This window comes from Pseudochaenichthys georgianus, chromosome 12, assembly GCF_902827115.2.
Source record: "Pseudochaenichthys georgianus chromosome 12, fPseGeo1.2, whole genome shotgun sequence".
Lineage (NCBI taxonomy): Eukaryota > Metazoa > Chordata > Actinopteri > Perciformes > Channichthyidae > Pseudochaenichthys > Pseudochaenichthys georgianus.
In genome coordinates, this window is record NC_047514.1 from 20,962,107 (window position 1) to 20,975,547 (window position 13,441).

General features: G+C 40.0%; 1 protein-coding gene across 1 annotated transcript in view; it reads left to right on the forward strand.

Moving 5' to 3' along the window:
* LOC117456659 (membrane-associated phosphatidylinositol transfer protein 2-like) overlaps positions 1-13,441 on the forward strand; it is a 72,204-nt gene that overhangs the window by 12,166 nt on the left and 46,597 nt on the right. The window contains exon 4 of the mRNA XM_034096597.1: positions 8,693-8,914. Within this exon, the coding sequence (XP_033952488.1) occupies positions 8,837-8,914 (78 nt within the window). The 5' untranslated portion in view covers positions 8,693-8,836. The remainder of the gene's footprint in view (positions 1-8,692; positions 8,915-13,441) is intronic.

Here is a 13,441-nt window from a genome sequence, read left to right on the forward strand (position 1 = left end):
AGCAAGGATAATTGTGTGTTATTGGTGAGTAAATAACAGTGTGTTATTTTGAAAAGAATAACAAATTAGAAGGAAAAAAATATTTAAAAATACAGATTTCAGTATCCTGAGGCTCTGAGCCCCATTTATTTTCCTCACAGACGGCAACAAAAGTCCGAAATTATACGATTTAAAATAAACGCAATAATTGTGGCTTGATATTGAGTAAGAACATGTTTTTATGAACCACACAGCTTCCGGTCTTCCACGACCCGACCGGAGAAAAAGACGTGCTGCAGCCTGCAGGCACGAAACACGTTACCAGTAGAAATACATTGCTTTTAAAATCGTGCTGTGCAACACGAAAAAAAGGGGCAAATCGTGATGGTGAACACGAATCAATAGATTACAAATCGTGTTGGTGAACACGAAATGCCGTGAGACTGGGTTGGTATGCTAGCTAAGTTAGCATGATGCTTGCTGTAGCTTCATATATTTCTCAATCACAAGCAAGGGTAGCATCAATCCTCAAATTGCAAAGCATATTCCGAAACATTTCACCATTTTCTTTTAACTAAAGATCACATTTTTGTATGAAAGGTTTATTCCAAATGAAAGAAATACTCGTATTACAGCCAAACCATGTAGTTCTTAGTGGTTATTGCCAAGAATGGTGCCATCACTTGCCTGGTCAGGGGTTTTCTGACTCTCCACTGATTTATCAGCGCTGTGCCAGAAGCAAGGTTGTATTCTCCAAATGAACAGCAAATTGGACATTTTTAAACGTTGTGTTTGGCCCAGTAAAATGTATTTAATGTAGGCACAGTTGTGTGTTCATGGATTATTTCACCAATCGTAATCCAGGACGTAAATGATCTGTTTAAAAATGCAAAAGTTAAACCCATGTGCAAAGTAAAAATAAATCTATGGTAGGTTTTACATCAATGTGAGCAGTAAAGCTTGACATTTAAATGTAGATAAGCTGCTGCAGTGTCCACATGCTGAAGATTACAGCGTCTGGAGTGACGCCGCAGCTCCAGGCTGAAATAAAGGAGCACAGTTTTGCTCATTCACTGATTTGCCAGTCAAAATCAGAGACCTGTTCGCATCACTCAGCTGGCTCATTCAAATTCTGTGTGTGATGCAGGTGAGAAAAATACCCAGCAGGAGAGGCAGGATGGTCACGACACCGTGCAAATAGATGCATAATGCCTCAGGCATCACATCAAAATGATTCATGCACATGAGCTTTACCAAACCTCTTTCATCTCCAAGCCTACATGCGGCTATATACCAGAGCTGTAGGATTTAATTAAGGCGTTGAGGACTTGTGTGGAGGTGTCAAAAGGCGCTTTATGGTTTGTGTATCTCAGTGAGAGTAATAAAGTATTTATCATTTATATTCTATATCAAACAGTAGCTTCCTGTAGACATATGAGACAAGCACTGCAATAAATAGTTGATAATCTTCATTATTCATATCATTTTTCCGAGAGCAATAATGCGAGAAACGAATCAGAAGATGAATCAAAGTACTGACACTTATTAGTCATTTCTAAAGCACAAACGATGAATTTTCTCTTGTTCCAGCTTGACATTTGAAAACGTTAAATCCGACTTGTCTTTACTTTCATTATGCACATTTGTTGCAGACTTTAATTAGCTAAAAACACTTTTTCCTCTAGATGTAAGCAGAAATAATTAGAGTGAATATTGCTTTTTATTAAATATGGGTAAATAAATAATAATAAAAGAATGTACCTTATCAACAGAGGAAAATACTGATTCATTAAGTAAAAGGTAAATAAATAAAACTTACAAGGAATAAACTAAACAACTCTTCATATAAAATAACGTAGTTTTTGAGCTTGTAGTTTGCATTTTAATATAGCACCTCTTCAACAAAGTTACATATTGCTTAACTGATAGAAATGTACCACATACCATATACACATATTTAAAACACACCTAAAAGGGGAAAGAAAGTCAGTAGCGGAGTCTAGATATAAGTTAAATTCTATCAAAAACATTTGTATGTGTGGAAGAAGAAGATGTTGCTGTGTGTTTGAAGTGTACCCATTAAGAGAATGAAATACACCCAGGGAGTTGGTGATACTCGGATGCCTGTACATCTGTCCAAAAACAAGTGGAGAATTGATTCTGGACTCGTCGTTAGAGAGGGATGGTCACACAAAAAAAGGCAATCAATCTGGTGGGCTGCAACGCTGACTTCCTGCATCACAACACTGTCAACCAATCGGGCTTCAGCCTCATGCGTCTCCATGGTAACAGGGCTTCCTCAGTGGCTAGGAGGTGGAGACGACGAGGGAGGGAAAACAGAACAGAGGTGGATGGGGGAAGAAGGAGAGGGAGAAGAAGAAGAATCGATACCTTCTCTTATTTCCCAGTGAGGATTTAAGAAGCTCCTTCCTGAATACCGGCGCTGGGGGGGGCGAGGCTGCGGTGGATTGGTTGACAGTATTCGGCAGAAAGAGAGGGGATCGGGGAAGATGCCCGGCTGCTGGTCTCTGTGGGACCATGCAGATCTGCCCCTAAAGACTCTGCTCAGAGGATCAGTGTTTGCTCCTGCGAGGTAAACTGATATATTATATTTAAATACCTTTATTTGCAGCTGTTGCTATAAAGACAGGTACATTATGGCAACATGGATGCCTGCCTGTTGGACTCCAGTCCAGACGGATGTATCTGTAAAGAGGAGGAGGCTGAGGAGCTGCAGGTGGCTGCAGTTCGAGGGGGGGTCTACAGGTGGCTTTGTTCATTTTCCTGCGAGAAAGACATTTGAAGGAGATGAGTAATGTGTGAAATGTGTTTGTAGGAGCAGAGGAGTGTTGTTGCAGCGAGGCTTCATGTCTCGCTGCAACACATGTTTGATGGTAGTGTAGTGATGTGCAGGGAGTTAGTGTACGCTGATGGGAGGAAACGTAATCAACCGGCATCAGCACCACAGGAAAGACACTTAAATAGTACCGTCAGATGTTGTATTTTAAAGTGCAGTTTGGCCACAGCTGCTGATGATCACTTTTGCTTTGCAGCTCATTTGAATGAGATTTGAAGTACGCAGCGAGAGCGTACCTTACAGTACTCGACTCCTCCAGAGATCACACTCGGTGTGTTTGTCTTCCTCGGCCTGCTCGTGTGCGTGGCAGGCGTCATCTGATTTATTCTGCAAGACGGCACGTTTCTTCCGATGTGAAGAATGCTGTGGTGTGTTTTGAATCCATGCTGTTTTCAAAAGCAGACAGATTCCATCAGGTCCTGCGTGAGTGCAGCAGGACTCCTGGAGCGCTTCACATCGCTGGAGAAGAATGGACTCGGTGCATCAAACTGTGATGATTGTAACAAAGACGTGGTGCGCTGGCTTCTTGCTCTTAAATGTAATGCATGTTAGATTACACATTTTATATATGTATCCAGTAGTCGTTATCGTCGTTATCGTCTTTGTCCCATTTGTCCGTGCGATTATGATAATTCATTGGGTGTGCATTCTGTAAATGTGTTCGGAGGAATTTTAAGTGGCTCTGATTTTCATTAAACATGACTTATAAAATAAAGGCTCACAAAACACCCCCAGAGACGGGTCTTCACACATTGGGTGATGCTCATGCCTGCCAGAATTAGATCTTTTGTTAAATTACTTTTGGAAGAAGGACCCCACACAAATGGACCTCTCAGAAGTTATTTATTTAGTATCAAACCAGTTCGTTTTTTCCTTTTCTTTTAAATTATAATCGGTGTTATCTCTTTACTCTGTGTCTACGTTATAGCATCTTGTAGCTCATTGTTTTGTTTCAAAGGGCACGTGTTATACTTATTTTCAGGTTCATAATTGCAACATTTCAAGTTTTCTAATGCAGTGTGTCTGAATATACCTTTATACACGCTCTCTCTGAAGCCCAGTCTGCTCTGATTCGCTCACCAGAAAAATGTTACACCTGTGCAAATGAAGTTATCAAGACATGGATGGAGATACTGGGAGGTGCAATGTTTACAGTGTAGTTTGTGCAATCGAGAAGGTTAAATAGGGGAAGTGCATTATGTGTAAATAGGTATGGACACAATAGGGATCTGACAGACACTATGCATAGGTGAATACAGTAGGGAAGGTGCAATTTGATTATGTATGAATGCAATAGGGATATGTGCAATAGGGAAAGTGCTGTACCTGTATGTTTCTTGTTTGTTTCTTTGCCATGTGATATGTGATCTCTGTTCTGTATCTGACTGATTGACCTGAATGTTTTATGTGTATTATCTCGATGCCCAAGACAAATTTCTCCGAAGGGAGACAATTAAGCTCTATCTCTTATCTTATCCTATATTCGTATTCTAATGTGATTGTCTGAGAATGTGACATAGAAATAAGAGCCAATCGGATAAAGGCAGCCCACATATCGTCTGACTGGGTCTGAGCCGGGTTAGTAAGCGTGCCAGAAACACAAATGTACATGTACCGGAAGTCATTTATGAAACATCCTCTTCAAGGTTTTGTTTCACTCTCTCGGTTGTTGTTTCCAGGAACAGCGATGAAAAGTCTGATGAATGTCTCGGCTACTATTTCAAATTGGAATAAGTTTCACTGCCCCCAAGTGGCCAAAACTTCTCTTGTTGCAGCTTTAAAGGAGAGTGTTGACCTGCCACCTCCACTGTTGTATGTCCAGTATATCAGCAATTCTCAATCACACATTGCCAAGGGGTCAATAAAAAATATTTTTCAATGAATAACATTGACATTTCTAATCGAAAATAGTTTCTGATCGAAAAACAGTTACATCTTTTGCATTTCTGCAGAATACAAATGATTTTAGGGTGAGGTTAGCTGCAGAGCGGCTGGCAAAGGGCTGAGAGGTGTGTAAATATCCAGCTGCAGAAATAGTATGTCAGCCTATTGCTGTTTTACGTAGAAACATCCCCAGCAGACACAGGGTTTCAGTGTAACGGGAATGGGTGGACAGTAGGTCGGGGTGCAGGGTGTCAGCCTCCTGGCAGGCGGTGTTGTGTTTAATGGACCAGAGCTGCTTCCCTCCAAGCCGGTTACCTCGGTGGCAAACTCAGTGCAATGTATCTGAAGGTTTCCTCAGCCTGCCGTCACACAGGCTGTGATGGAGGGCAGCTGGCAGCCTGGCTCCCTCTCAGTGCTGCAGATGAGACGTTTACTTGCTCTGCGGAGTGACATTGACTGTGATTTTCGACTGTGAGCTCAATTAGGAGGCCTTCAGATTAAACTGGGAGACTGCAGGATTGTTTGAATTGTCCCAGCGGCTGCATGAAGACAATCTTCAGTTTGATTTTTATTGAAAATGTTTTCACAAAATCGCTGCAATTTGAGCCACCCTGCAGTGCTCGCCGTTTTCTATAGAGGACAATCTTCCTTTATGATTGGCTTCAGGTTTTATTCCCTAATGCCTTCACAAAAAGGGCAAACTTCATCAGTTAAATGGATTAGAGTGGATTGAGGGACACGGGGAAGGAGGAGAGCTCATTTGCTACATGCTGTGGTTGGGTTGTTTTGTTGTAAATTGCCCATAAGCCCGAGGGAACTTTGTTTATGTCTGAAGCAGCGGTGGCCAGTCCCAAAGTAATGAGAGGGAGTGGAGCCAAATTCAGAAACAGTTATTGAATGAGATAAAAAGCATTACATGACATGTTGATAAATGACTTCCTGTTGTTGAAATAAAATGAATTGAAGATTGGCTGCCAAGTCAGATCGGAAGACAATTTAATGTTTTCTTTCAGGGTTAAGTGCTTATCTTTTTGTGAGGGCTGCAGTAAGTGTAATGTGGCTTATGATGGACTGCACTAAACACAAACGTATGTTACAGACACACCGGATAACACTCATACTGTGCTACTATAATCTATATTTGTTATGTTTCTGTCTCAGGTTATTTATTCATTTTGCATTACACAGAGCAGACAGAAGTCTTATACAAGCTTTATAGAAATAACTTGAGTAGCATAAATGTGAACCCTGCAGTTCCATGATAATGGAGCTGATGGTTGATAATGTTTTGTCTATTGTGTCATCGGGGATTTAATTGAGAGAGAGACCCTCACTGAAGCGCGCTACACTTAAAAGAAATGGCAAAATAAAGAAAGTTAAAGAGTTTACTGATTTATTATTATATGTATGTATTATAATTATTCTTCTTATTTGTATTATTATTATTTTATTGTTATATATTTCAATTATTATCTATAGATATCCCAATAATACTGTTATAATTCCAAAAAAGAGAAAACGATGCACATACAGAAAGTCAAAGATATTACTGATTACATTATTACTTTTATTATTATCTTATTACTTTGTATTTATAGTTTTTATTATATTCTATAGATATCCCAATAATACTGTTATTGTGAATGAATTCTACAAAGAAAATCGTGTTTTGAAATCTGATGTCGTGGCATTGCTATTGTCGGTATAGTATATATATTCAAAGCAGAGAAATGTTTTATATTTAGTTTCTAGTAATGAGCTCTACATCCTCCCGACATGACATAACATCGTCGTCCTCTTGAGCTCAGTCTTCACTTTATGTTCATGTTTCAGAGACTGCCGGCTGCTGGATCTGATGTGCTGACTCACAGCTCATTTAGCTGACGGAGGCAAAAGAAAAAAGCCACGATGCTCGGTCTATCTGTCGATGTGTCATTTTTCATCTGTTTCACATTCTGCTTCGTGGGGATTACTGTGTCTCTATATATAGCACTTCTTCTGTTGCTCAAGGACTGTTCCTTCACGGGATTCAGTGAGAAATGCCACTTCATTTCCCTGCTGCAATTGTATCACAGCACACAGTAAATAAGGTCGTACGTGAAGGCCTCTGGAGAGCTGCTGGGATTGGAATCTTCAGTCATTGTTGAGGCAGAGCGCTGCAACTTTATTACCTGGAGATATTGTTTGTAATACACTTTGAATTGTGGGAACGACAGAGCCTGACTGTTTCGGAGGACTCAAAGATTATACTTCTTGTTTCTTGACACTGGTTTGAACCCAAGGCTAAATTAACTTTTAAATTACACTATTTTGAACTATAGCGCGTAACATGCAGACCTTCGGTAACCAATGATGCATTCAGGGGCTCCTTGAATATTCCCATGAACCGAAATAGGACGTTGTTCTTCTGACTTCAGTGTGTTTATGAACAAAGACAATCTCTTTGATTTTATTAGTCGGAGCATTTTAACAACACAATGTTAGCTTTTTTCTCCACAAATGTTCCCATACAGCTGGAATTGTTTTCCTTCAGATGTGTCTAATGTCTTATTTTTTAATTGTTAACCAAAGTGAAACATAAGTGAGTGGTGTTTTCACCATGTCATTTGTATCCTGTTGAAAATGTATTAGGTTTAAGCTTGGTCCATGTTACACCCTCACTCCAAGATTACATTTTTTTTAGAGGTAGACAAATCAAAAAACAAATCAAGCGAATAAGAATACCATTCTTGGCAAAGGTGAATATACTTTTGAGATATTGAAACACTAATATTCATGCAATTCAACAATATAGAATGGCTCCTAACCTTTTCCTAAATCATTAAAGAGGCTCCTTTCACTGTCATACTATACTACCTGACCTCTGCAGATCAGCTGAGCAGCCTGACCAAACATGCATAACCTGATGATGCACAGATGGACAGACGGTGGGACACAATTTACACACTGCCCCCCCCTGTACACACACACACACGCTTTTCATTTATTTGACATGTCAGCTCCACCTCCTCTCTCATGTCAACAGCATCAGAGCTGCCGTCCTTAATCTGTCTGAGATTAAGTAGCCCTCGTCATGTGACTGAATTCATCCCTGTCTGCTTGCTGCTGCATTATGTTAATAGCAACAGTATATCTTTTTCTCACCTTGTTTAGAAGAAAAATTTGAAGTGGCTTTAATATTTGTGTGAAAGTTGTGAGTGAGGAACCTCCAGAGGATTATCACCTGTATCTGCAGCTTTACTCGGCTTTACGGAGCTTTAAAGTGAGTTTCAGATCATTGTTTATCCGTCGTCCTACAACTTCTGGCTCACTCTCACTAATATCACTACCAGCTTAACAGAACAGCAGAAAGACAAAGCTACAGACTATCTGGTGAACGTAGTTGAGCATTTTTGTGGTAAAGATATTTCTCTAAGGAGTTAAAAGAAAAAACCGGAGCTTTATTAAGAGTGAATATTGGAAACAAACCTCCAAATGAGTCCTCATGTTGCTCTGTAACTGCTTAATGTGCACAACAATGTCGCCATGTACATGTACATCATGATGTGTTATTGTTGCGTTCACATCTTGTTTCTGCTGCCTCCAAATGGTCAAAAACAACAAGCAGTAATGACACCATTTACAACTCTAAAATGTAGTGGAGTAGAAAGAAACCGGAAATGAAAGTACAAATACCTTGATTAAAATGCTTCATTGACCACATCTTGGCTGAGTCTTCACTGTGTTTACACGGAGTTGGGATTTAGGTTGCAGGGGGATTTCAGAGATGTTGCTAGGTCAGTGGATTACCTTGTAATAGATCTGGAGGAAGGCTGGAGCACTCACAGAGGAGCGGTTGGCTTGTGTTCGGGGGTTTAATCCTTGAGACAAGCATGCTAACTCTGGTTTGTAAGTCATGCTGGGAGCTAAAAGCTACATATTGTTAAACCTCGTCTTATCCCTGAAAGTCTGTTTTTGCTTCTTGTCTCTCAGGTGTCAATAACGATGACTCCCGTCCTCGCTGTTTGAACATGCTGCTTGGGTAGCGAAGCTGAAAGAGAGGAGCGTCTAGCCTTCCCTTCTCTGGACACACACACTCTCACACACACCAGGAGTTGGCCAAATTCAAGCTCAACCATGCTGATTAAGGAGTATCGCATCCCCATGCCGATGAGTGTGGAGGAGTACCGCATCGCGCAGCTCTACATGATCCAGGTGAGCAGTTTTCCATGTAAACCACACACTACAATGGGAACTAAATGTCTTTCTATTAGCTTACATTAAAGGCTTTAATGAGGTGCTGTTAGTGAAGTACAAGAAGGCTGGAGAACTGGAGTATTCTCTCTGGAGGTCAGGAGAAGTGTGGTGCTGTACCAGAACTAGAGTGGTGAGCAGCGTGGTCACAGGGTCACAGATGGTGCTCCATATGCCGGATTCATTTAATAGTTTTGTACACACACACACACACACACACACACACACACACACACACACACACACACACACACACACACACACACACACACACACACACACACACACACACACACACACACACACACACACACACACACACACACATAGAACATGCACTAAAAGATGAACAAGATGTGATTTTATTTTGCAAATAAATGCTGGTAACCATTAGTCAAATATGTTTATTAGGCACTCATCAAGGGAAAGCCTTTAGGTTTAGGGTGTTTTTCATAAAACTGCTGATAATAGAATTAAGTTTGTTATTATGTGCATATTATTATATAAACTGAAGATTGAAACATTATATAATCCACTTTGTTGTTAGTGGAAATGATTAATTTGATGTTTGGCTTAATTTTAAAAGAAAAAATCTAGGACTACGCAGTAAGTAAGATAACCCACAATGCTCATGGAACCAACAAAACATTTATAGGAAAAGAAACTAAAAAGACCTGCATAACACCATAACAGAGAAAAGACAGGCTGAATATATCCAAATACTCATATGTTTTATGGGAGAGAGAAGTGCGATTTTCATTTGTGGACTAAAATGTGACAAGACATGAAGTTGGTAAAATACCTTCAAATCATAAATGATTTAGTTTATTTACACTTCGTTTGGATGTTAGATGAGTTTGGAATCGGTATATTGAGGGCAATCTGAGCGCGCAGACATGCAGCAAGGCCCTGCTGTACCCCACAAGGTGATTTGTTTCTTCGGCCATGATTCAGATCCGCTCTGATTACATTTAATGGCTTCTTCACTGGCCCATGCACGCCCTTCCACCTAATTTCATTAAACTAGGGCAAGTAGTTTTCCTGTAATCCTGCTGACGGACAATCTGAACGACTTCCATGTTTGAGGAGATAATGACATTATATAATTTGTGTGTAAAAGTGATTATATTTTTTTTATCCATAATGCAGATTTATAATCCGTACAAAATATACCGGTCTAAAACTCTTTAAATAAAAGAAAACTGGAAAAAACATCAGAAGGAGCAAAGAAGAGCGAACGTTCCGGAAAAAAAATCTTAAACAAACCTCCTGAATATTAGCTTTGATGATGCACACACACACACACACACACACACACACACACACACACACACACACACACACACACACACACACACACACACACACACACACACACACACACACACCACACACACACACACACACACACACACACACACTGGTGGACTCCTCCTGCTCCTTCTCAGCGTCATAGCTAAGTGCCGGTTGCTGTGGTAACTGGTGACATCAGCTGCAGCATGGCAGCCACTGCCATCATTTGTTTGTGATCTGGGCGGAAAGAAAGAAAGAGAGCAAGGGAGGAGACGTGATGGGGCAGTCAGCGTTACCATGACGACATTATGTCTGGCTCCATATTACTGGATACACTATTTACAAGATGTATGCATTACTCATGTACCCAATGTAAACACCCTTGTGTTAAATAAGATTATTTTACTTTAAATACATCTGTAGTTTGCAAACGTTGACATGTGTGATCCAAAATAAACCAAACAACAGATCAGAAACACATCAGTGAGCCACACACTGACGCACCATGAACACACACACTGTAGTTTATTTTGACTCAATCTCACAAACTGCTGCTCCAAATACTCACTAGAGCAGCAAATATGGATTACGCCGGCAATGAAAATAGAACCAAACAAATCCATTTGGATTTTAGTTTGAGTGACCTTTGATTAAAAAATTGTCAGGCGAGGTGCTCAGATGTTTGAGTGGCCTGAAAGAGAAACTGGAAAATGTAGGACAAACAACAAAATACAAATCAACATATATTTGGAAAGTTCTGGTATTAAAGATGAAAACATTCAATTAATATATCATTTTGACTCCATGGACGGAAACGGTAAATTCACCTCGTTGATCATCGTAAAACCCACTTTATCAAACATAATGTTAAAAACTCAATACAACTCATGAAAGCCGCCTTGGTTAGTCTTTCTACTGTTCCAGCATTCACTAACGTTAGTCTGCTCGAAATAAACCCTTAAAGGTGGGGTAGGTAAGTTTCAGAAACCGGCTCGAGATACACTTTTTGTTATATTCCATTGAATGCTCTTAACATCCCGATAGCAATGAATATCTGAAGTGCTTTGACAAAAAATCCATAAAAAAATGTCATCTGTAGAAGCCGTAATACTGTAAAAAGTACAGTATTGGCCTACCTGCCTGTCAGCCTTGTGGCAGATTTTCTCCGGTTGTGTATTTTCAAATTCTAGCGATCTCGAGCCGGTTTCTCAAACTTACCTACCCCACCTTTAATTCATGAAATTAGACGTTACAATATGTCGGCTTTACGCGCTGAGTTGCTCTTGTCCTTTGGAGGGATGACATTAAGTTAGCATATATCCAATGTTACAACACAGAGAAATTAATAAATAAAGGTCACACTTATTTTTCACTTGCATGATCGACCAATTGAGCAAGGCATTCCTGCTGTCCGAACACAAATCATTTGCCTCGGGCGAGCATTAATGCCGAGCCCTGATACATTGCTCTTTGTTTGGAAACTGAAGAGTTACCCATGCTCTCCTCGCGGGGTCTCATAAATGATTCAGGGCATCTCAGGCCAACAGACCCAGAACCTCAGCAGTGACCCTTTCTCATTCTGCTGAGAGCTGGTTGCACTTCTCACATTGTGCATGGGATCTGTGTTCTTCCACTTCTCCTTCTCCTTTTTCCTTTCCTGTCAGCTATTTTTTTCCAGCACACTTTAGTTTTTTCATATTTCTTTATCTTGAACAGTTTCTGCCTCGTCACGCTTTTCTGACTCATCTTTCCTCATGTGGGTTTTTTGGCAGTCATGTTCTTTATTTTATTCAAGGATTTTAAGATTTAGGAACTTTTTGGTTCTGTAATTCTCAAAAAATTGTTTTAGTGGAAAGTAGTTTCATGGTACTAATTTACAGAAATGAGAGGAAACATATTCTAAGGAGTTCTAAGGAACAGCTCCATTCAAATTGTTAGTGATAGCTTATTGTATTGTTATTATGTATTATACATTTGGCTTCTGACACATTTTACATGTTTGCTTTTTTATCTGAAAAGCTGTGCATTAACTTAAAGACTCTTTAAAATACAAAAAACAATTAATTTGTATATTTTTATTCTTATTGAATATTCCCTTTTTACAAATACTTCGACTTAAATGACATAGTTCTTTGCAGGAATAGTTTATGCAAAGATTATTCTGCAAAACACAGACCTGTGAAGTGTGACGCCACGTTTGACTTGTGTAGTCTTTTCTCACACATTAATACAAACGGCTGCAGTTCCTCTTCTGAGACAGGAGAATATGAGAATTGTAGCTTTATGAGACCGGTTTAACATACTTAAGAAAAGTTGTTAGAGACTTGTAAAGAATTTGTGTGGAACTTACGTCATCAATGTTTTACTCTTCGCACATTGATCCAACTTTCTGCAGCTTATTCTTAACAGTGATCGGAAACTTTCTTTATCAGTTTTTGATCTCCATGAATTTCAGTACAGTAAAGACTTTATTCATATACTGCCTTTTTATAAAGCCCCACCAGCAGGGCACATGTTTTACTTGCAAAATATCCATCAAGTGGACTGAGTTTTCCTCTAGCTCCACCACAGGGTCGATATTTATGTTTTTATATGAAGTTGATTCAACAACTATTGGATGGATTGCTGTGAAGCTGTTTTCAGGCGTTCATGTCATGGGGCACTTTGATTCGTTTGTATTTGTGAGTGTGTTTGCATGCTGCTATTAGCATTAGCTCTATTAGCATTAGCTGCTCTGCTAATGTTAGGACTGAACGATATGAGGAAAATATGCAATAATGTTGTTGAATATCGCAAGAACAACATTACTTCTGAGCAGTGTTGGGTGTAACGCGTTACAGTAACGTAACTACTTTTGCCAGGTAAAAAGTAGTGTGACGCGCTACTACGGAACATTTGGTAACGTAGTTTCTTCTTCAATTCGCCGCAACGTTACTTTTCCCAGGGACGAGTGACAGTGACACTGCCTACTCAGCTGTGTGCTTACGCATTAGGCACGAGCTCTCATTCCACACTGTACGTGATAGAGGCTGGCCGCTGGTGGTGGCATGAAGACTGAAGAGCAGTGATGGCAAGCGAGAAGCAGGCGCAGCCAACGCTAACATTCGAGGGATGGAGCCTATTCCCATTACTTCGAACTTGTTGAAACTAAGGGGGAAACTGTGAGTGTAAGGTGTAGTCAGGGCTATTCAAGTA